A 23880-nucleotide genomic window follows, 5' to 3' on the forward strand; every position below is an offset into this window, starting at 1 on the left:
TTTTTTTTTTATTTTTTCTGGGACTGGGGATTGAACTTAGGCCCTTGTGCTTGCCAGGGAAGCGCTTATTCTACTGAGCCATCTCCCCAGCCCCTCCTCCTGGGTATAAATGATAGTTAAAGCTGTGGTACTCGCTGCATCCAGGAAGTGAGTGAAGATAGAGTAGAATCTGATTACACCCCAGTAGTTCAAGATCTGGAAGTGGAGGAGGCCTCAGAAGAGGAGAATGAAGAAACAGCTCCTGAGGTGAGAAAATGAGTTAGGTCAGAAACCAAGTGAAGTGAATGATTCAAGAGGGAGAGTGAAACTCATCCTGTGGAGGTGCCAAGCATATGGGGACTGAGAAATGACCCATGGACTTGTCAGCATGGAAGACAGTGGTGTGCTGTACTCAGTTGCTTTTAGTGCATGGAAGAGGGAAACCTGACAAGCATAGATACAAAAGGGAAAAGGGAGGAAGTAGTAGATTGTTAGGGGAGAGGAATGCAGGTTCCCACAGAATGTTTTTTTAGCTCCTTGTGACAGAGTCTTATTGTGTAGTCCAGGCTGGCCATGAACTTGCAGCAATCCTGCCCAGCCTGCTGAGTGCTGGGATTAAGGATATGCACTACCATGCCTGGCCATGGGGTGGTTTTTCAAATGGGGTCTATTACAGTGTTTCGTGATAGAATTATTAAGCGGGGTAAAAGATGTTGATAATGCAAGTAAGAGAAAACAACTAGAGCAGGTGGGGGTGGGGTGGGGCTGTAAGGGAGGTGTTTTTTGACCTTAGCCAGGTGGACACACTTGATTTTTAGGTGGAAAGGTGATATGGTAGGTGATAGGTTTTGACAGTGTCGCAGCAGAGAAACAGGCAGAAGGAAAAAGGGAAAGGGGCTTTATTATAAAGAGAAAGAGGCTTCATTATCTTGGAGGACACGGAGAGAATCTGGGCAGATAAGGAATTCTCTGGATTAGAACAAAGGGAGGCTGAGGCTTTTATGACCTGTTGCCAGGGGTGGGGTTTGAGGGGATGTTTAGATACACTCGAGGAGCTGACTGGGGCCTTCCCTGCAGTGGCGGGAAAGGTGAGAGGAAACTGCACCCTGGACTGAGTTGGAGGAGAAGCGGGGAGGTGGTCTCTGGGAAGATGCGCTGTTGTTTCAAGGGCTTCAGTCATATGGGATGACCACCATAGTAATTCAGCAATTCAGGGCCAGAACCTGTCAGTAGGTACCCTGCAGGCTGCCTGGTAGGCAGGGAAATGAGGGCATTGGGAAGTCCTCTTCACGTTCTTAGTGCACTGGGAAGCTAGGGCGCCCCTGCTCCCCCACATGTTTTTCACTGCTTGCTTCACAGCCACAAGCTGGGCGTGGTGGCACATCTGGAATCCCACAGTGCGGGAGACTGAAGCAGGAAGATTGCGAGTCTGTTGCCGATCTGGTGCTTAGTAAGGCCTTATTCCACAAACAAAAACCAAAAGAAACCAAAATGCCTCACAAGCATTCACATCCTCCAACTGTTATCAGGTAGCTTGTTTCTAAAAGGCAGCTTGCCTACTAGAGGTTACCGGGTTCTCCACCTGGAATTAAATGTCATGTTCTTGTCTTGAACAAAGAATTGGACAAAACAAGCAAAAAGCAGTGGCAAAGTTTATTTGAGAAAGTAAAAGTGAGGAGTGGGAAAGAAATTGGCTCTGCAGGAGGAGCTGGGGCTGAGTAAAGAGAAAAAGCAAGAGCAAGATGGAAGTACACACTGTATGGGAAACAGCACAGGTATTCACAGAAAGTTTTTTTTTTTTTTTTGTGGAACCGGGGATTGAACTGAGGCCCTTGCGCTTGCCAGGGAAGCGCTTATTCCACTGAGCCATCTCCCCAGCTCCAGAAAGTTTTGATTGCAAAGTTCTTTTATGCTGTCTATGTCTGGAGAAAACTTGTACATCTGGGTCCTGAGAGGTGGTGCTGGGATACCAGGTCTAGGCCATCCTATTGAAAACCTGCTCAAGTTCTTGCAAGAAGTCCACTGCAGGGCTTTGGGATCTGCTTGGGATCTTGTAATTAACAGGTCGGACTACTTCTCTAGCCAGCATTGCCACATACTGCTCTCCTATCGTACTGTTTCCACTGTTTACTGTCCAGTGCGAACCCTTGTGACTCCAGCTGGTAAAGATAGTAAGTAGCCTCGCCTTAAACAGACAGCTCTATACTTAACATTAAAGTCTATAAACTTTGATAGTCCCTAATGTGTTAATGTGTGAAAACCAGGGCTGCTTTTAAATATCCTCAGACTCCTTGACCAGGACTGCGATGTGGATCTTCCCTCTCTGGCTACGTAAGGTGCACTCTCTTCCGTTTCCTATGTCATCAGGCCCTAGTGCTGATAGGAGGCACTTGAGTCTGTGAAGAGGGTACTTGAGTGGAAAAGAGTCTGTAATTTCCGTGTGTTTGGAACCGGATCGTGATGGCTGTCCTGTTGGCTGGTGAGCCCTCCTCTCCTGCAGTGCTTCTAAAGTGACAGAGGCTTATCCGTCGCCAGTTCTTTGGCTTATTGGCAAGGAACAGTAAGGAGCTGGAAAGGCGGCTGAGTGGTGAACGCCTTCGCCTCCCATTCTCCTCCTCCTCTGCTGCGGGGCTCCCTGCCTGATGTGTTTCTATCCAGAAAACCTTGGTGGCTTCAAAAGGCATTATGAGCTGAAGGCTGTCTAATCAGCCTCTCCGTGCCCTTTCTGTTGCATGTTATAAGTTGAAGAAATGAGAAGACCTGAGGTCTCACTGAGGTTAGTCTCTCTCTGAGTGCAGAGCCACAGAAACATCTCACATTTATTAAGGGCCAAAGGCAGGCTAAGGAATGTGTATAACTACTTTTGTGAATACTAACTACCCTCTGCTTCAGCATTTACCTAACTCTAAGTTTACACAATGCTAGTCATTAACACTCCAAGCAAGGGATAAGACAATAGACGGGGCCAGCCAGAGAAGCTACTATCTGCAGCCTTGAATCCCAGCTTGCTGGAATTTACAAGGGAGGCAACAGTTCTCCTCCAGCTCTGTTTATTGCTCCTTACTCCCTCGAGCTTTTTTTTTTATTTTTTTTATTTTTTTTATGCAGAACTGGGGATTGAACTCAGGCCCTTGAGCTTTCCAGGCAAGCGCTTATTCTACTGAGCCATCTCCCGGCCCCAGGCTTTTGTTTCATATCTATATTCTATACTTTCTTTTTTTTTTTCCTTTTGTTTTGGCGGGCTGGTACAGCGTGTGGTATCGCAGTCCCCTGCGCCTGCCTAACCCTAACTTGCCTAAGCAGGCACTTTAGACTGCTGAGCTATCTTACCGGCCCCTCTTCTTTTTTGAGACGGGGCCTCACTATGTAGTCTGGTGTTGAACTCACGTAGCCCAGGCTGGCCTTTTTTTCCCCCTGTATTTAGGACAGGGTCTACAGGGTCTCACTGTGTAGACTGGAGTCAGTGATTCTCCTGTTTTTAGTCTCCCAAGTGCTGGGGTGCTACCACTCTTAGTCTCAATGCTGGCCTTATTTATTTATTTATTTATTTATTTATTTATTTTTGGCAGAACTGGGGATTGAACTCAGGCCCTTGCACTTGCCAGGGAAGCACTTATTCCGCTGAGCCATTTCCTTTGCCCTTAAGGCTGGCCTTCTTGATCCTCCTGCCTCAGCCTCTTGAGCACTGGGATTTCAGGCATGTACCACCATACCTGGCTTGTCTTAGTGTCTGAAACTATTTTTCTTTTTTTAAAATTTTATTTATTTATGTGTGTGTGTGTGTGTGTGTGTGTGTGTGGCTAGCTCAGCCCACCAGGGGGCGGGGCTGGCTGGCATGTGGTGCTGGGGGATTGAAACGTGGTCCCTGTGCTTTTGCTAAGCTTGTTCTAAGTAGGTGCTTTAGACCACTGAGCCATCTCACCAGCCCCTTCTGAAACTATTTTGATTTTCCAGGGGAACTTCTCAGTCCAAAGACCAGGAGGAGACTACACCTTTCCTTTGTCCATGTTAGACATTATAGTCTTTGCTTGGTCTGTAGATTTTCTTAAATATGAAACTGACATAACGGGTGATTTGAAATTATATTTTCTTCTGATGGTTCTTGAATCATAACCAAAAAGTTATGATTTTTTTTTTGTATTTTAGGGAAGGGTTTTCAGGGTGTTCAGGGTCTCACTACTAGATCTGACTTGTGATCTGCCTGTTTACAGCCTCCCAAGAGCTGGGATTACAGGCGTGTGCCACACACCCAGTCTCAATTGCCGTCTCAGTGTGCCCCAGGGGTGGGTCGGCATTGCAGGCCCAAGGATTGAATCCCCAGCCCCTGCATCTGCTCACAGGCGTTTTAATCTGAGCTATTTTGCCTATGATTTTTGATCTAAAAGAAAGACTGGAAACTTCTTTTTTAAAATATTTTTTAGGGGAGGGCTTATAGGGTGTTTAGGGTCTCACTGTTACAGCCTCCCAAGGGCTGGGATTACAGGTGCGCCTCACCACGCCCAATCTAAAACTAGAAACTTCTGCCCTAATGAACTGGGAATGTAGTATCTGTGGGAGGAGGTTTAAGAAGAGACAAAATATTTTAATTGTCCCCGTCACAGACATCCAGAAGTCACTAGAAAAGTGAATCTGCCACTGAATCTCATCATCTCATTTTGCTCCTAGACTTCAAGCCACCCCTGTATCAGGTGACCCTCAGCTCCTCCACCTCTCTCCTCGGGACTTCTCAAGAGTCCAGAATCTGACTGGGACATGCTTTTGTCTCCCACCTTATGTTCCCAGCTCTACTAAAATACACCTCCCCACCCCTGCCCTCCTTAGCGATCCCCTCCAGTCCAAATCGAGCTTAATATTTGGGCTCACCTTGAACTCCACCCCTCTGTGAGTAGAGAGTTAACGGAGCAGCTGTGTGTGCTGTGCGCCAGGCCCTGTGCGGAGACGCACCGTGGGCCAGGACAGCGCCTGATATCCCGGAGGGTGGCGGGTTGCCTAGTGGTTAGCACCCAGCTGAGTGCGGCAGTGCGGTGCTGTGCGGCGGCCCTCCTGAGAATGGCCCCAACAGCATGAGGAGGACTGGAAGGGAAGGGGTGCTGCCGATTCTCCGGGAGAAGCTGGCGTGCTGGTTTTCCTGATGTGAACTCAGCTGGTTTTAATCACTGGAGGAGCACGAGTCCTCGCTGTCACAGAGGCTGGATGCGTTTCTTCTTGGGAGAGCTCTGCTCCTCACCTTGAGTGTCCCTTCCTGGCCCCAGTGCAGCTCCTCAGCCTGTGGCACAGATCCTTCGTCCCACTGCTGCAGACTTTCTAGCTTCCCCCACTGACCTTTGGCCTTCCCAGCACAGATCTTTTTTTCACTATTTTCTTTTTGCTCTGTGCTGCTGAGCTACATTCCCCATCCCAGTGCAGATCTTTGATGCAGACCTGGGCTCTGGGCCTCCAGCTGGACTTGGAGGACACTGCCACGGGATCCAGCCGCGGCTGGATTCTTGGGTCTCTAGTGTGGGGACAGATTGCCTTCACTCTTCTGCCTTTGACTCTGGATGATTATGCTAAAATAATCCTATAAATTTTGTGTTGTGCATTAAATCTGTTCCTTTACAAACCTTGACTACAGCAGGGAGCCAGGCTAGTGAGGGGTGGGCAGTGAGGGTGACATGGTGAGGCTGGCGGGTGTGTGAAGCAGGAAGGCAGGGCAGGACAGCCCCTGTGCCCGGGGCTGGCTAAGCACAGGGCGATCCCAGGCACTCCTCTGCTTTGTACTGGTCAAGCCTCCACCCACCAAGGAGACAACCTCTGTGCCCTGGGCTGTGGGTGCCCTTAGCTGAGCCAAGCTGGAGCCCCTGCCCACCACCCTTGGCCTGGGCACAGGGCCTGACGTCTCCCGGGTGCAAACCTCAGAGGATGGCTCTTCACAACTCTTGAGTCTTCACCACACCTGTACAGGAAGGAGAGAGAATTCCTTATACCTTCAGGAAGAACCGCTAAGCCCCTGGATCTACCCCACTGCACGTCCTCGCTCCACTGCTCCCGGCTCCTCACTGTCCCCTGCTGCCTCTAAATGTGACTGCCCACCAGGGCCTCCTTGATAAAAACTCTAGGCTCTGAATTCCTTCACTGCTCTTACTGATAAAATTAGGGTTGATCCCAGCTGACTGGGGAAGGAATGAGCTAAGTGTAGACTGTGGAAATGGGAGCAGGATTTGCTGGGGGTGAAGCTGTCTGTACCTCAGATATCTAGGACAAGGCCACTGCCTCTCATGAGTTTGGCAGGGGCCCGTGAGAAGTGTGCACAGCTCTGGGAGCTGTTGCCATAGTGACTTGACCTTGGCTTGAGACAGTTTCCTCTTGTTTTCACCAAGGCATGCGGTTCTGTTGCAGATTAGCTATTCTTACTGTCCCAGATTCTACCCTTTCCTTAAATTCTCCATGCATGTATCTGCCTTGGTTACTTTTCTCTCAGTGCTGAAACAAAATAGCTGACACCAAAATTAAGGAAGGAAGGAAGGGTTTATTTAGCTCAGTTCGTGGAAGTTTCAGTCCATAATCAGCTGGCTGCAAGGCAGGGCGGCAGGGCACAGGGCTGCAGTTCATGGTGGCAGAAGACAGCAGAAGCAGCAAGAGCAAAAGAAGGAAGAGCCAGCCCCTTATATTGAAAGCAGGCTGCCTACCCCGAGGGCGGGTGCGGCACTCACACCATCTCCATGCCGGCCTCTTGCACAGGATGAGAGTGTTTGCAAAGTGAGGACTGCAGCCTCCTGCCGAGTCACTTAAGCTTCTAAGCTTCTCAGGTTGATGCAACGTTTTAACCTGTACAATATCCATATGCTGATTATATAAATATGCTGCAGGTTGGGACAACTGCTTTCTCCCATCAGGAGAGAGGGCTCCACCTGACCTCAGCTTTCTGCATCTCGACTTGTTTTCTTCATTCCCCGCCATCCTCCCTCCAGAGATTCAAAGCTGTGCTGTATGTGGCAGTCATCCTGGGCCCCATATTGGCCTGCTCGTTGTACCTCCTCCTTCCACAGCTTACATAACTGTAAGAACAAATTGCTGAGAGGTACCTCCTAAAAATTAACACAAGCTGGTGTGGTGGCATACACGGGTAGTTCCAGCACACAGAAGGCTGAGGCAGGAGGATTGCTGTGAGTTCAAGGCCAGCCTGGGCTACACAGCAAGACCCTGTCTCAAAAACAAAAAACAGCACTGTTGTGGGATGGTGGTGTAGCTCAGTGGTAGAGAGAGCACTTGCCTAGCATGTGCAAGTCCCAGGGTTCAATCTCCAGCACCCAAAGTCAGGATAAAACACTACGGAAGGGGGGGCCTGGCCCTAGCTCAGTCCTTTAAGTGGCTGCTTCCACAAAGCTGTCAGCCTCAGGTTGCTGGAGTTCGAATCTCACAACTCTCCTGCTGGCCAAAAGTGCCCCGAAGGCATTCGAGGAACCAAAAAAAAAAAAAAACAACAGAATACAGTGGTGTGACTGATCTGTAGTGCCTGGCGTATGCCTCCTTCCCAAAGGCAGGCCTTAGGAACTGTAATCATTTGCCTTTCTGACTTGGAGCTGGTTGTAAATCAATCCTCTGACCTCCCTCTTATCTGATAGCAGAGTGTAAGAGCACATATTTCAGCAGGGGTCCTGCTGTACAGGAGGGAGGAATGAATGCTGCACAGAGAGCAGGACAGGAAGAATCTGAACCGACTGGCCTTGCTGGATTTCCTCACCCTATTAACAAGTAGGTCATAATCCTTTCGCCCCTCACATTCCTGGAGATTGAGCCCAAGCCCTCTCCTACATGCTGGGAAAGCACTCTCTTTTGTTTTGTTTTGCTTTGAAACAGAGTCTCACTATCTAGCTCAGGCTGGCTTCAATTTCACAGCAGTCTACCTGCATCAGCCTTGCGGGTGCTGGAATTACAGTTGTGTGCCACCAGGCCTAGCCTTGTGGGAGCACTTTGTACCCCTGGATACACTCTCAACCCTTTTTATTATTTTTATTTATTTAGGGTGGTATCAGGGATCAAACTCACGACCTTGTGCTTGCCAAGCAAACACTTATTCCACTGAGCTATCTCCCAGCCCCTATTATTATTTTTAAATGTATCTGGTTGTGACAGGATCTCACTATGCAGCTCAGACTCATAGTGATCCCCATTTTTCAGCCTCCCCAGGACTGGGATTATAGGCGTGGTACCACACGCTTGTTTGCTAGCTCAGCACACCCCAGGGGTGGGGCCGGCAAGACACGCGGGACCAGGGATAGAACCCTGGTCCTGTGCTTGCCATAGCAGTGGCTCTACTTGTGATCCTTGAGTCTCAGCCTCCTGAGTAGCTGCAGTACAGGTGTGTGGTCCCTGGCTCAAACATATCCTTTTCGTCCAACCATATTCGTTTACTTATACTTTCTTTAGTTACATGTTTGCTTTAAGCTTCAATAAATGATTTGTGACTGCCCCCCCCCCAGCACATCCTTACCTTGTCCTTTCTCCCTCTGTCCTTCCCCCAGTGGGAGGAGCCCTCTATATGTTGGGAGGGTCTGAGGCGTCACCCTTGGTCCATCTCTTGGCTGGTCCACGTGTTAGGGGTTATAATTCAAAGTCCCTTCGCTTTGTTGCCTGATACTTCCAGCCTCCCTTGGGGAACACATGGAGGAGCTGATATTTCTTTTCTTTTTTTTTTTCCTAATGACACAGGCTCTCACTATGCAGTTCAGGGTGTCCTTGAACTCACTGTGTAGCCCAGACTGGCTACTTGCAGTGGTCCTCCTGCCTCAGCTTCCCTAGTGGTGGGATTACAGACGTGCACTACCATGCTTGGATTTAATATTAGTATTTTACAGTTGGGAAACTGATGTAGAGATTTCATGTGTTCATGGTTAATTTCCCTTGAAAATGGGAGAGCCCAGGTTTTTAGGAGATTCCCAAACTACATCTCTACCTTAGACTGTTCCTGGGTTCAGATCCTCACTTCACCTACCTACCATATCTATTAGATGTCCCTCGGGCACCTCCACAGGTCTGAAATTGGCCTGAGGCTGGCTCTCCTCCGATTCCTACTGCTGATGAAGTGCATTGCCACAGCCGCTTACCTGAAGGAAGTCAGGTTCTCCTAAATCACTCTCTCAGCATCCTCCAGTTCCATGCTCCACGCCTCCCTCCAGGCAAATCACTCCCTGTCCTCAACACCTAAGTCGCTATCCTCCTTCTATTTGTAGGAATCCCTAGATAGTTACTGTGGTCTCCAACCTGGATCCTGCCTCCACCCACCCACCACAGTGTAAGCCAAGTCACTACCCTGAAATGCAGAGCTGGGCAGGGATGTGCTCTGAGGTGCAGCCCTTGCCTAGCGTAAGAGGCCCTGCATTCAATTCCCAACATCACAAAAAGGTAAGATTCCTAATCATTGAGACAAAACTCCATACCACACTCCTTGCTGGGATTACTGGATAGTACAGAGTTTGGATATATATAGTATATATATAATTTTTTAGGGAAGGGTCTACAGGGTGGTCAGGGTCTCATTAGATCAGACTCCTAGTGATCTGCCTGTTTACAGCCTCCCAAGAGCTGGGATTACAGGCATGTGCCACCATAAGTACCATAAGTACTTTTTTGAGACAGGATCTTGCTGTATAGTTCAGGCTGCTCCTGAACTAACTATGTAGCCTAGGCTGGCCTCAAACTTGCAGCAGCAGTCCTGCCTCAGCCTCCCGGGTTTATTGGTGTACATCACCACGCCCAACTTCTGAGAGTTGTTTCTGTGTTTTGGTCCTCGGTACCGAACCCAGGTCTGCCCTGACACTAAACTATGTCCCAGTCCTTCCTACAAGTTGTCTTTGCTTTGTTTTTGCTGCTGCGGATTGGACCCAGGGCCTGAACATGTTAGGAAAGTGTTTTCTCACTGAGCTACACCCAGCACGGTTGCTATGTAGCCTTTCAGTTGCTATATTTAGTCCTGGGTGTCTTCAGTTGGGGGTGGGAGGTGGAAGTGGCACTTGAACCCAAGACCTCACAATGTATTTCCAGTCTTTAAATATGTATATTTTCCTAGGAGTTATTCATGTGTGTGCTCAAAATTTTATTTATTGTCTTTTGAGACAGGGTCTCCCTATGCAGTTGAGGCTGGCCTTGAATGCGAAGTGATCCTCTTGCCTCAGCTGGGGTTACAGGTGTGGGGCACACACTCAGCACCTAACATCCTTTTGGTGAATGGCCATTATCCTAGTTCTTGGGTTACAAAACCACTCCCGTCTGTCCTGGCTGAGACTAGCACTTCAGTCTGCAGGAGGAAACGTGCTTTTCTGGCCTCGGTCTGTGCACATCAGCCTTGGCCCATGCTCTTGCTTCCCAACCCCCTCCCTGGTGGCGCTGGGGACTGAACTCAGGACACTCTGCAGTTGATTTGGATCCTCCAGTCTGCTTTGTCATTTTTCCAGACAGGGTCTGGCTCAGTGGCCCAGCTGGGCTTGGGCTTGTGACCCTCCTTCCCTGCTTAGGGGCTGGCAGTCCAGCCGTACACCCCCATGTGGGAGGCTTCCCAGCCCTGTGACTCCCACTCCAATCCAGGTCTACAGTGGCACTTGGCCCTCAGCGGCAATGGGGCAGGAGGCACCACAGGGCCCAGAAACAACAAGTACCAAACAGACATGGCGGGAAGTGGGGGAGCAGTCAATACCTACGAGTTGTAGCTTGCGCCTCAAGCACGCAGGGAGTCCCGGGACAGCATGTTCAAGTCAAAAATGCATCGACCAGCAAATTCGACCAGTTTCAAAGCAGTCAAGTACCAATGTATGACTTTGTTTAAAAAGATAACAAAATGACCAAAAATCCCCCTCAGCAACCTGCTTTGAGCTAGTGGGGATTCAGATGGCTCCAGCTCTTCCATTAGTGCAGGTTGGAGTAAGTGAGCACAGCCATCGTGGGGGCTGGTGCGCATACAGGACACATCTCAGCTCTTCAACCTGCCCTCCCTGCTGTCCCCGCCCTCATCTCTCGGTCTGCTTCTCTTTTGCACAAGCTCTCTCCCTCTTTCCTATTAGCTATCTTTTATTTGCTCTTTACATTATGTATACATTGGGATTCTCACAAGAGACCCCACGCCCTGCCTTTCTAGGTGCTCCTGTGTGTCACCTTGCTGCATCTTCCTTTCCTCCAGAGAACGCAGGCTTCTTGCACCTGGCTCAGCGCCTGGCTCTCCTAGGCATCTGTCAAGAAGCTGTAGGGTACAGCGGATTCTGCCCTCTCATTCACCGGTAAAGCCCTGTCCAGAGGGCAGCACATGGTCTGGTTGCCCCCTCAGTTTCAGGCATGGCTTCAGGGGCCCCTTCTGCTTGCTCAGGGTTCTCCACCAAGGCTGGGTCGGGACCAGACTCAAGTGCTCCAGGCTTGAGTTCCTACGCTGGGCCTGTGTGCCAGCAGGTGGCACTCGAGGCCCACAGACTGAACCAGCACCTCCCTCTCCCCACCTCTCACTGGCTCCATGCTGCCTTTGTGGCCAGGTAGCAGCCATAACTGGGCCTCCCCTTTGCTGGCAAGTCTGAGTAGTTCCAGAGCCTGTGTTCCAACCTGGGGACTAAAAGCTTTTAAAATAATTATTTTTATATCACATGCATCAAGTCCCCTTTTCCTTAGTAATTAATAGTCTCCTACCCTTCCCGCTTGTCTTTGATGATGCTAAACCATGGTCAAAGAAGCCCAGAAGCCTTGGGTCCTGTATTGAGGCAAAATTTTTTTTTCTGGTACTGGGGACTGAACACAGGACCCTGCGCTTGTCAGGCAAGTGCTTATTCTACTGAGCTATCTCCCTGGCCCCTTGGGTCCTGTCTTGAGTTTCTCCCTGTTGCTACATATGGGATGGAGAAAGAATTTTGTTTTTTAAAGCAGCAAAAGCAGAGTATGGCTGTGGGTGTGTGGGCAGGAATTATTGAGACACTGCTAGTGTCACTTGCCTTGTCCAGGAATTATTTGGGTCTGAACTTTGTGGGGGGAGAGTCTCAAAAAAATGTCATGGTACCAAAGAGAGCTTCTTAAGGAGGGGACAGTGGGAGCTGAGTCCTGAGAACAGGGAGGTTATTGGTACCAGGAACTGAACTCAGGACCTTGTGTGGTTATTCTATTTAGGTAAAAAACAACTTGAATTTGAAAGACAAGGATAGATCAGCTTTGTGTCTCCCAGGTACTCCCCAACTCACACCCAGGCTCTCAGGATGTTCCCTCTGAGCACGCTCCATGTCACCTGCCACTTGTCACACAGCTTCTGTGGAGGACCCCTTCTTCTAGGGGGCTCACCTCATACCTCTCCTGCACTCCTGGATGCAGCTAACCCTGGGTTCGCGTTGCTGCAGACAAGACTGGTACCCTCCCTGCCATGCCCTGACTCAGCACAGCCAGCCACCAGCAGGCTCCTGCTGTAGGAGTATCAACGTCCCACCGAGGCTGCAAACAGGCCTCCTCTTTGAGGCTAGAGCAAGGAGAATGGAGGAGAGTGAGTTGGAGATTCTGGAGCAAATTTTTAAAAAAATCTTATTTATTTGGTACATGGTCTCACTATGCAGCTTGAACTTGTAGTGATCCTCCTGTCTCAGCCTACTCCATGCTGGGATTATAGGCACGTGCCACCATGCCTGGTTTTGGTGGCCAGCTCGGCACGCTTGGATTTCTAGGGCCAGCATGGCATGCCATACTGGGGATTGAACCCAGGTACTTGTACTTGCTAGGCAGGTGCTTAGATTGCCGAGCTATCTCCCCAGCCCTCTGGAGCAAATTTATGAACTGTGTCAGGCAGGATACTGTGACTGCATGTCTGCAGTCCCAGCACTCCAGAGGCAGAGACAGGAGGATGTTGCAAGTCTGAGCCAGACTGGAGCACACAAACCCTGTCTCAACCTCCACCTGCCCCCAAACCCCAACTGATGAGCTGCTTATATTTTGCTCAGCTTACAGCACAAGCAGTGCAAAGCCTACATTTGGACACTAGGGACGGCCCATGGGAGAGTGAAAGACAGAGGTAGGAGACTGGCAAAGTCCTTGGAGAGAACTGAATCTCCTGAAAGCAGGTTAGAGATGAGGCTGCTGAAGGGCTCTGGTGGAAATGCTGGCTTTTGTACACAGGACAGCCGAGATTCTCTGCTCATCTCTGGCAGAAACATAGGTTCTGGGTGTTGCCATGCAGTTGTGTGGACCAGGGAGCACTGCCCCAGAGGCGACAAGGACTCTGGAGAGCGGAGGCAGCTGCTTGCAGACCTGGGCAGAACCTTAGAGCCCACTTAGCTCAGCCTCTTTCTTACCTGGGAAGGGCACCGCAGAGCTGGGTCCTTCACCCTACCAGATGGCTCCATATGTGTCCCGCCACCTGTCACCTCAGCTAACCTCCAAATACCCTCACTTGTGTCTCAAGTTGCCTTTGATCAGAAAGACCCAGGCCCTGGAAGGAACAAAGTGGGTCTGCTGCCAGTGTGACCTGAAGCTTGGGTATGAAAAATGAAAGGGGCTTGGAGGCCCTGAAATAAAACAGACAGGAGCCTTTGGGGGTCTTTATTGCAAACCATTAAAGTGATAATTTATGAGTGTCTGAGACAGCATATGGCCCAGGAGCCCATGTTGGTTGCAAAGGCCCACGGGGAAGGGGGAAGAGGATGGCACTTGTAGGAAGAAGAGCCCAGTTAGTTAGACTCTTGGGGAGCCTGGGAGGAAAGAAGGGTGTGGGGAGGGCTAAGAAGCAACTGCTATAAATTCTGAATCTGCTGCCACTGAGCACAGCACCTTCCTGCATCGGTGCTCAGAATCACTGAGTCCAACAGGCCCTGCCAGCTCAGGACACCCAAATCCTCACCGTCACATCTGTCATAGCCTTGCCTGACAGAGACTTCCCGTAGTTTAGAAACACCAGCAACAGGAAAAGAAAGAATGTTCTGGTTAGTATAAATCCATGCAAAGATGACTCGAGGAGCACTGGCTCTTTCCCAGGGCTGGCAGGTGTGAGGCAGGATCTTTGGGTCCTGCGTCCACAAGGTGTCTGCACAGGCAGTGCCGAGGAAGGGGCCTCGGTCTTAGCTTTGAACAGGAGCCCGTATTTCTAAGAACCTGCAGGCATGGTCACTGGGAACCAGAGCCTGGTGGAGCAGGGCCACAGGGGAGGAGGAAAGGTACACGGCTGTAGGAGGCAGCAGCACACATGGCCACACCACACTGTGGCTCTGCTCCAGGGGCTCGTGTGCCTGCCGTGCGGGAGGTGTCCCCTCTGTGGTCTTGGGGTACTATTTGGGCAAAGCAAAGTCCCAGGCAGTTTCCTGCGCACATTTCCACATGGCCTGCATGAGGCGGGTGAAGCCCATGTCTTTGGGCTTCTCTAGGCCTCTCATCAGCCGCTGCTTCATGATGGAAACGAACTCCTTATTGCTCAGCTCCCCGTTGCCTAGAGGAAGAGATAAGCGCAACAGTGTAAGTGGAGGCCTCCGAGCACAGTCAGGGACAAAATGCTGCAGCGAAGCTTGGCACTCTCGGCTTAGGATGGACTAGCTTGCTCTCTCCTTGATGTCCCCACCTGCAGCTTGGTGATGGTTTGCTGTGTTGTGACAACAGCTGAATGAGTTTCGAGCAGGCCAGGGCCAGGGGTTGAGAATAAAGAAGTAAGCAGGCTTTGTGCTTTCTGTCTTGAAGTGTTCCCGAGTGTGGGAGAGCTGCTTCCGTGCACAGTGGAGGAAAGAGCTGGATGGGCAGCAGAGGGTGCTCTGGAGCACAGGGCCAGTGTGGCTGCTAAGGACTACGAGTTCAGTCCTGCTGGACATGGAGGCAGGGATGGCAAGTGAACTCCAGGTCCCTGGAGTGTCCCCACCCGAATGCTTCCTCCGTCTCACTCCCCTCGGCCTGTCCAGTTCCTGCCCACCTTTGCAGTTCAGCTCTGCAGATGCTCACCTGTGCCCGTGCTGCCCTGGCTGGTTACATTTTTCTCTGTATCTATTCTCTGCACCTGGCAGGGGCCTGGTGTATATTGTATCTGGAGACAGAGCTGTACCATTTGCTTCCTGGAGACATTAAAATATTCTAGTAGCTCCTTCTCTACTAAGCAGCAAGTTGGGTGTAATTCTTTTTTTTAAAGAAAGGTACATTTCTTTGAGGTCACTTAGGATTGCAACTGGGGAAAAAACACATCCAAGAAATCTTGAAAACGTTCCCCCTGTTTAAGAGCCTTTTGGTCATAGATGAATTTAGGCCTACAGGCGAACTGGACTTCCCAAGAGAGAACAGGGCCTGGGGTCAGTGCCCAGGACCACAAAACAAAACAGCAAACAAAAACCCCTCATACACGAAGAAATGGAAAATGCACACCAGGGCCAGGGGTTCTATTTCTTAGTCTTGAGAGGTACTGGGCAGCATGGGCCTTGAATACTGATGCTGTCACGGAGACCCACTCACCGTCACAGTCGAAGAGTGCAAACACCACATCGCATACATGGTCGGACAGTTCCACTTTAGCCACAGTCCTGGCCACCTGCTGCATGGTCACTGGAAGATGAGCAAGACATGCAGTTAGTCTGGCATGGGGCTTCTATTCTGATTCTGTGTGTGGGTATAAATGGCTTGGCCAGAAATTTCCTTTTTTTTTTTTTTTTTTAAATGTATTTGGCACAGGGTCTCAATACCCAGCTCAGACTCATAGTGATCCTCCTGATTTCAGCCTCCCCAGCACTGGCATTACAAGAGTGCTTCACCATGTCCGGTCTCAGTGGCCAGCGCAGCATGTGGTGCTGGGATTTGTATCCCAGTCCCTATGCTTGCCTAAGCAAGCTCTTAGTCTGCTGGACTACCTGGCCGATCCCAGAAGTTTCCATTGTGCTTAGGTTATGTGGAAGGAAACGAGATTGGTTTTTATCCACAGCTCTGTCGTCCCTTTCACCTCAAGTTCCATTCTTTTTTATTGCTTGTGAGGTTCATACAGTTAATTAAGGATACTTGATATTAATAAATGAATAAAAACAGAAAGTAGAGGAGCTCAGGGGCTTGGGGAACCAGTGCTTAATGGGCAGATTCTTTGTTTGGGATAATAGCAATGTTTTGGAAATAACAATAATGTGGAAATAGCGATAATCTACAGCACTGTGAACATGATGAGCGGCATTGACTTGTACCTTTAAAGTGACTAACATGGGCTGGGGAGATGGCTCAGTTGCGTGAGTTCAATCCCTGGTTACACACACACACACACACACACACACACACACACACACACACACGACTAACGGATATATATATATATATATATATACATACAAATTATTTTTTTTGAGACAGGGTCTCCCTGTGTAATCCAAACTCAATTTCTTTTTTAAAAAACTGAATATAATATTTAAACATGGGACTTTAACAGTCTATAGCATAAGGTGGCAACTTTTCTAATTATTTTCTTTTTGTGGAACCAGGGATTGACCTCAGGCCCCTGTGCTTGCCAAGCAGGCACTTATTCTACTGAGCCATCTCCCCAGCCCCTCTAATTATTTTCAGAAGAGTTCTTCTGTACCAAACAAATAAAATATTTTTTTTTTTTTAAAAGAAGAGTTCCTTGAAAAGCTTCCTGATATTGCTATGGTATTTGCCAATATCCTTGGCATTGCTATCCTGCTGGAAATAATGTGATAGAAAAAGCCAAGGGAATTAGCAGGCAGCCTCAGGAATGGGCAGTGGGGGCCAGGGAAGCTCACCACAGAGTGTGTGCGAGGAGGCTGTACACCTGGGTCCTGGGGACAGTGAAGCACCTGTGCAATGAGCTCCTTATTCTGTGAGGTCCTTCCCTCAACTGGCTTTGCCTGGGTCACTTTGTTGTCCTCCAGTTGTGCCCTTTGAGAGAAGCAGTGGTCCCTATCTTACTAGATATGTATGGTTTTTTTTTGGGGGGGGGTAGTACTGGGGACTGAATCCAGAGCCTTTGAATTGAGATACATATCCATCCATCCATCCATCCACCCATCCATCCATCCATCCATCCTTCATTCATTCACTCACTTACTTATTTGGGACAGGGTCTCATTAAGCCATTAAGTTTCCCAGGCTGGTCTTGAACTTGTGATCTTCCTGCCTCAGCCTCCCAGAATGTTGGATTCACTGGTATGCACCACCATGCCTAGCTAGTATGTGGTTTTTAACTTCAGTAGAAAATCTTTTCTCTTGCCTTTTTCTTTTTTGGTACTAGGAATCAAACTCAGGACCTCATGCTTGCTAGACAGGCACTGTGCCACTGAGCTAAATCCTGGCCCTCTTTTGCCATTTTCTTTTGTTTCTTTCATCTTTTTGGGATAGGGTTTCACCATGCAGTTCAGGCTGGCCTGGCCTTGCACTTGCAGCTATCTTCCTGCCTCAGCTTCCCAAGTGTTGGGATTACAGGCCTGTGCCAGTACACATGACATTCTTGTCATTTTTCTTTCTGTGAATTTCCTGTTAAATACTAGCAGTCACATGAGAATTGGCTTCTGAATGACAATCTTGGAAAGGACAGGTAGTTTCCAGTCTTCTCTCCCATCCTCAAAGCGGTCCGATGGCTCAGATAAATTATGTTATTGCGAACAGACACACTTCTAGGTGAAGTGAAACTTTCACTAATGAAAAGGACTGATTATGACTCTCTAGCCATGGAGGGCTCTGTAATCATCAGGTCAGACTCATCCAGAAGCAACGTGAACTTAAACTGGTGCCAGCATTCCTGCTTTCCTTCCTGTGATTTCTGTTCCTGTCTCTTGCCTGCCTGGCCTCTATTTCTGCATTTCACCTCTCTTGACATCTGTCATCTTCCCGTATTCACCACAGTACAGCCAAGGCCAGCAGCGTAGTCATGGAAATGAGCAAGGTAATGCCGCGTGATGAGGATCTGGCTCGGGCCCCCTCCACTGTCCACTTGCTGTGTGACCCTGATGGAGTCACTTGATTTCTTGAGATGGCCCATGCTGATAATCCTAGCTAGGGAGGCTAAGGCAGGAGGATTGCAAGTTCAAGGACAGCCTGGGCAACTTATTGAGCTGTTTCAAAATATGTACAAAAGGGAGGGGGCTGCAGTTCAATCCTCAGTCACACACACAGACACCTCCCCCCCTCCACTTGTGGGGGATGGGGCGGGTTATGGTTCGCACTGCCCTTCCTGTAGTATGTGAGTAGGCTGTAGGAGGAGTTAAAGATGTGGGCAGAAGAGACTGGAGGGTTTCTACAAGATCTGGGTTCTGGGGCCTTGCTAAGCTCTAAAGGTCTCAGGTTTAGAGCTTCAGCCCTGCAAGCCAACTTACAACAAACTAGCTGACAGCCACAAGGACACTCCTCAGGAGACTCCACTTGGGAAACTCAGTTTCTGCAGAAAACTGCCCAATGAAGACAGACGGAGTGCAGAAACCACTCTCAAGCTGATCACCCACGGGGTTCCCTTTGTGCCACAGGAGGGGATAGGAACCTGTCCTGCAGTCAGTGCTTGCTCTGCTCCTCACATCTGTGTCACACTTTGTCCGTGGCACCAATCACACTCATTCTATTTTCTTTCCCACTTCCTCCATCCTCCTAGGGCAGACAGTACCTGTGGCCAATCGTCCAACAGTCCAAGTCTCAGCCGCCCCTCGTGAGGAGGTGCTCCTTCCTCTAAATAAACCATTAAATAATACTCAGTGGCGCCAGTTAGAGCTCTTGACAGTATTTAGTGAGCAGCTCATTAAACTGGTGTTAAGTGGTTGTAGAGCAAGAATCTCTGGAGGCCGCTGCAGAGGACACCTCAGCACAGACTGTTCTGTCTCACATGGAGAGGGCGCTGTTGTCCTCTGAATGACAGGAAAACCAAGGCTGCTCAGTCATTGTGACTCAGATCACCAGGATGACACCAGTCTGGGGCAGCCCAGCTGGGGAGGCCTGCCTTGGTGCAGGGTCTTCAGTCAGGCCTCTAAGGCTCAATCAGAGCAGGAAGGAGACTAGGTGGTGAGCTGTCAAACTGGGAGCTCTGGGGACAAGGGAGATGACAGCTGATCATAAGGCAAATGCCTGACAGCTGGTCCTGAGAGCTAGCTCATTTATATTGCTTCCAACATCTCCAAATCACAAGGCCATAATGAAATCACAGCAAGTGGAGCAGCTCTGTGCTCAGGTCTCAACTTCCTGTGTGGACCAGCTACTGACACGGGGATTTCGGCCTTCCCTAGCTAGGACTGTGATACTGTGAAATATACTTGGTCTTCTGTTTTCTGGCATAAAACTCCTAATACCCCCAGGACTCCCCAAAGTGAGGTATCTTTTTGTATGCTAATTAAGATGGTGGTATTTGGTATCACTAGTCATTGGAGAGATGCAAATTAGAACAGTGCTGAGATTCCATCTCACTCCAGAAAGAATAGCTATTATTTAGAAATCACCAATGACAACTGCTGGTGGGACTGTGGGAAAAAAGGTACCCTTTGTACTGCTGGTGGGAGGGTAGACTGGTGCAATCAGTGTGGAGATTCCTCAAAAAACTGAAACTGGAGTTTTCATTGGACCCAGCTATTCCCCTTCTTGGTAGCTTCCCAAAAGAATTAAAAGCACTGTACCACAGCGATATATGCACCCTCACATTTATAGAGGCACAGTTAATAATAACCAAATCTTGGAAACAACCCAAATGCTTATCAACTGGTGAATGGGTAAAGAAGATGTCGTTTTGTTTTTTTACACAATGGAATACTACTCAGCCATAAAAAGGATAAACTCGAGACATTTTTAGCTAAATAGATGCACTTTCAAACCATACTCCTAAGTGAAATAAACTGAACACATGTGTACATATTGCATTGTTTCTCTGGTGTGAGAAACAGAGTATAAATTGGGACCAAAATATAATAGATATTGTCAAATAGGAAGAAAATGCTCAAATGGGAAGGGAAACTGGGGAGGAAGGGAAAAGAAAAGAAGGAAAAATGGAAACAAAAGTTTTGTAAATAAGGAAGGGAAGGGGTTGAAGGGAGGGTAAGGGAATGGGGTAAATCAATTACACTATGTCATGCACAGGTATAAATTCACTATGATGAATGTGATCATTACGTGTACCAAATATTTACCAATAAACTTAATAAAAAAATGACTGGTGGCTGGAGCTTGTTACAGGGGAAACCAAGGCACCCCTGAAAGGGCTGGGACTTTTCCGCTCACCCTCCAGCCTGGAAGCTGCTCACAAATGGTCAAGATTCAGTGGAGAGTCCGTAAAACCTCAGAAGCACAGGGTTCTGAGTTTCCAGACTGTTGAACACGTGATGGGTGGGAGGGTTGATGAGCCCAAAGGGCAGGGAAGCCCTGTGCTCTACCCCAGCCTCTCCCAGTGCTGCTGGACATATCTTTATATAAACCAGCAAACATAAATCCTGAGTGCTGTAAACAGTTCTCACAAACCAGTGCAACTCAGGGCACTAGTTGTGGGAATGCACATTTCCCTGGCCATGAGAAGCACAGGTAAGACTACCTGGGGCTCGTTACTGGCACAGGATGGGGGACAGTCTTGGACAAGCAAGTCTTCACCTGTGGGTCTGACACTGACTTCAGGTGGGTGACATCCAAATGAAATTGTGCTGTAGAGCGGAATGCTTGTGCGCGAGTGGGAGAAATCTACACAGGCCACAGAAAGCTTCTGCTCATTACTGTGCTATGAGAGCAGAGGAAAAACTGCTTTCTCTCAGACTATTGCTGACTGAGGGCTGGAATTCCAGTTTTGAATCTGTAAAATGTGCACATGGAGCATGAAGGAACCACGAACAAAGAAAGCTGTCAGCTATGGTGGTGTACACCTGTAATCCCAGCACTCGGGAGGCTGAAGCAGGAGGGTCCTTGTGAGTTCAAGACTAGCCTGGGCTAGAAAGTGAGTTCAAGGCCAGCCTGAACTGCATAGTGAGACCATGTCTGAAAAACACCAAAACAAAACACCAAACAAACAACGTAAAAAAAAAAACCTTGGGTTTTTCAGAGAGTATGTATTCCTTTCTTTTTTTTTGGTGGTGGTATCAGGGATAGAACTTGGGACGACCTTGCGCTTTCCAGGTAAGCACTTATTCCACTGAGCTATCTCCCCAGCCCCTGTAGTCATTTTTTTTTTTTTTGGACAAAGTCTTGCTATGCAGCTCAGGCTGCCCTTGAACTTGCTGTGTGTATCAGGCTGGCCTTGAATTCAATCCTCTTGCTTCATCCTCCAGAGAGCAGGGTTTACAGGCATGTGCCACTACACCCAGTTTAGGTATTCCTTTTAAAGCAATCTGCACGGGTCTCTGGACAATATGCTGACACAAGACTGAATGCTCTCTGTTAGATTGGGATGGGAAGGAATTTGTAGAAACAGGGTCAGTTAGCATTCAAAAAATCTGGTACCATCTGGCTTTTCTGAATAGCTGAGGCAGAATCTGAGTTGTGCCAGGTCCCCAGTTTACTCCCTGGAACGGTCCATGACTGGACAATTCTACAGTAAAGAGAAACACATCCTGGCTTTGAATGATATTCTATCAGAAGCTACAGTGAATAAAACTAGTTACCACAACAGCTGGGCAGGAGAGTTCAGAAGTGATTAGAGTCCACATGTTCACTTGGAATCAGAGAATCTTAGAACTGGAACCAAGTGCAGAGGAAAAGTGAATTCTATAGAAGTTAAGTAACTTGCCCAGGGTCACAAAGCTGGTGGATACTGAGCTGGGTCTGACGTTGTGCCCAGAACTCTTTCTCTATGTACATTAGGTCAACTTGATCCTTTATGTGGATGATACCAATTCTCCCATGAGTCTGTCACCCTAAAGAAAGAGATCAGATGAAAGAAAAGCCAAATTGGGGAACACTTCAGTGCTTTTGGTCAGGGATAAATAACTGAATAGCTGGGAGCTGTGCAGAGCCAGCTTTATAACCTGACCTCAGGGCTGACTGTTCTCTGCAGTGGGAGGCACAGCATTCCTTTGGAAATCACACTGACAATTTCAGGGACAACTTTAAAAAGTGTAATAAACAGCAATGATGAGAAATCCACATAATAAAGGTGGCCCTGGGAGCTTTTCTCTCCAGCTGCCTCTGATACACTAACATGGCTTTGGGGAGCATGACCCAGATAGGAGCAGCCTGCCTCTTCCCAATGTGAAAGTGTTTGGAAAGGCGGTCTGACCAGCTGGGCTACAGGCTTTGGCTGTGTGGCCAAGTGATTATTCCTGCCTTACTGGACTGCAGTGGAAAAGAATCGAAAGCTGACTGTGACTGCCAAGGTAAAGTGAGGGGAGATGTACTTCTGCCTAGAAAGGCTTGTGGTACAAATGTCTTCATGGCTCTAAGGGGACCAAGGGTAGGATTTTCCTTGAGGAGTGTTTGTCCTTTCTTTTGTATCTTCTCCAAAGACTCCTGGCAAATGCAGTATAAACACACATTTTAAGCTGAAGTTTAAGGAGGAGCCAAGAGCAATCTAGTGCTGTGTACTAGCAGTGAAAATAGCAACAATGCCTTGCTTTCTTGGTGCTTTTCAGCACTGGGAGCCTGCCAGTCTAAGGTGACACTGACAGTCCAGGTTCTTAACTAAGTCCTGGTTCATGCCCTAAGAAAGAAAATTTGTGGTCAGGTTTTCTAAAGCAGAGTACTGTTATCCCAGATGACTGCCTCAGTGGGCTTGCAAGCATCCTCAATTTGGTGAAAACTGATCTAGTAGTAGCATGTACCTTTCAGTATTGTGTCTAGCGCCATTAAAAATCCCCATCACATCTTTTCCACAGAGGTAAGCATTTCCTTCTCCTCTTCCTTTTCTTTCCCCTCCTCCAGGGATTGAACTCAGGACCTTCTACTAAGCTATCTCCCTGGCCCAAGATACAGTCTTGTATGATGCCCAGGCAGGTCTCAAACTCCAGGGCTCAAATGCCCTCCTGCCTCAGCCTCTCACTTGCCACCACACCCAGGTTTGGCTAATCATTTCTCCAAGCACTATAAGGCACTCAATGGCTTTAGTTGCCATGTCCAAGGGTAACCTCATGTTAGCAGAGGAGCCTACAACATCATTAAGATTGAGAAATACATGGGAGAAATATCTGATGCAAATGCACATAATGGGTTGCAATTGGACAGTATATATTAGTAGGAGGTATATTTTGGATCAGAATTCTGACAGAAAAGAGGCTGTTTTTGATTTGAGCATGTATGGTGGAACTGGTGATGAGGAGTTAGATGCAGTCAGTTTGAGTAACATATGGAAAGCAGGAAGGGTGCTTAGCCTGACTGACAGCAGAACAGAAGGTGCCAGGGGAACAATGCATCCGGGAAGCTTTCACAGGTGCCAGTTTAGGCTCCTTGCAAAGAGACCCTTCGCCCAAGTCAGGTTTCATATGGAGACTAATATGTCATATATATTTTTTTGGAGACACAGTCTTCCTGTATTGTCCAGGCTGGCCTCAAAGTGCTGGGTTCAAGTGATGCTCCCACCATAATCTCCTGAGCAGCCAGGACTCAGGTGCCAGGCTTTTCAATTTATTGTATCAACTTGCTTTCCTCTTTCCTGCTCTTTGGTTATTCATTTTCTTTTTTCTTTTTTTTTTTGGTGGAACTGGGGATTGAACTCAGGACCCTGAGCTTGCCAGGCAAGTACTTATTCTACTGTGCTATCTCCCCGGCCCCTGGATATTCATTTTCTTCACTTTGTTTTAGATATTTATTTTTTGGTGCTGGGGTTGATTCCAGGGGCTTACAATACTCTATCAATAAAGCACATCCTTGGCCCTTAAAAAACTTACTTTTGATTAGATAATATAGTGACCTGTTTCAAAATTCAAAGGGTTTCAAAGGGTTAAAAAGTCTCCCTTGGGCCAGGGAGATAGCTCAGTAGAATAAGTGCTTCCCTGGCAAGTGCAAGGACCTGAGTTCAATCCCTAGTTCTGAAAAAAAAAAAAAAAAAAAAAAAAAAAGACACACACA

General features: G+C 48.4%; 1 protein-coding gene and 1 long non-coding RNA gene across 3 annotated transcripts in view; one reads left to right on the forward strand and one right to left on the reverse strand.

The window, feature by feature from the left end:
* Nucleotides 1-70: 70 nt before the first annotated feature.
* LOC111817514 lies at nucleotides 71-11998 on the forward strand. The gene is made up of 3 exons (XR_002821690.1): nucleotides 71-246; nucleotides 7609-7713; nucleotides 11090-11998. It is a non-coding gene; the product is annotated as an uncharacterized LOC111817514 (long non-coding RNA).
* A 1495-nt stretch (nucleotides 11999-13493) lies between these two features.
* The window catches only part of Micu1 (mitochondrial calcium uptake 1), a 246445-nt gene continuing 236058 nt past the window's right edge, over nucleotides 13494-23880 (reverse strand). For both annotated transcript variants that reach the window (XM_004623988.2, XM_004623990.2), the window contains 2 exons: nucleotides 15391-15480; nucleotides 13494-14389 (listed from right to left, as the gene is read on the reverse strand). In XM_004623988.2, the coding sequence (XP_004624045.1) occupies nucleotides 14232-14389; nucleotides 15391-15480 (248 nt within the window). In that variant the 3' untranslated portion in view covers nucleotides 13494-14231. The remainder of the gene's footprint in view (nucleotides 14390-15390; nucleotides 15481-23880) is intronic.

The sequence above is a fragment of the Octodon degus genome, unplaced genomic scaffold (genome assembly GCF_000260255.1).
Source record: "Octodon degus isolate 3935 unplaced genomic scaffold, OctDeg1.0 scaffold00005, whole genome shotgun sequence".
Taxonomy (NCBI): Eukaryota; Metazoa; Chordata; class Mammalia; order Rodentia; family Octodontidae; genus Octodon; species Octodon degus.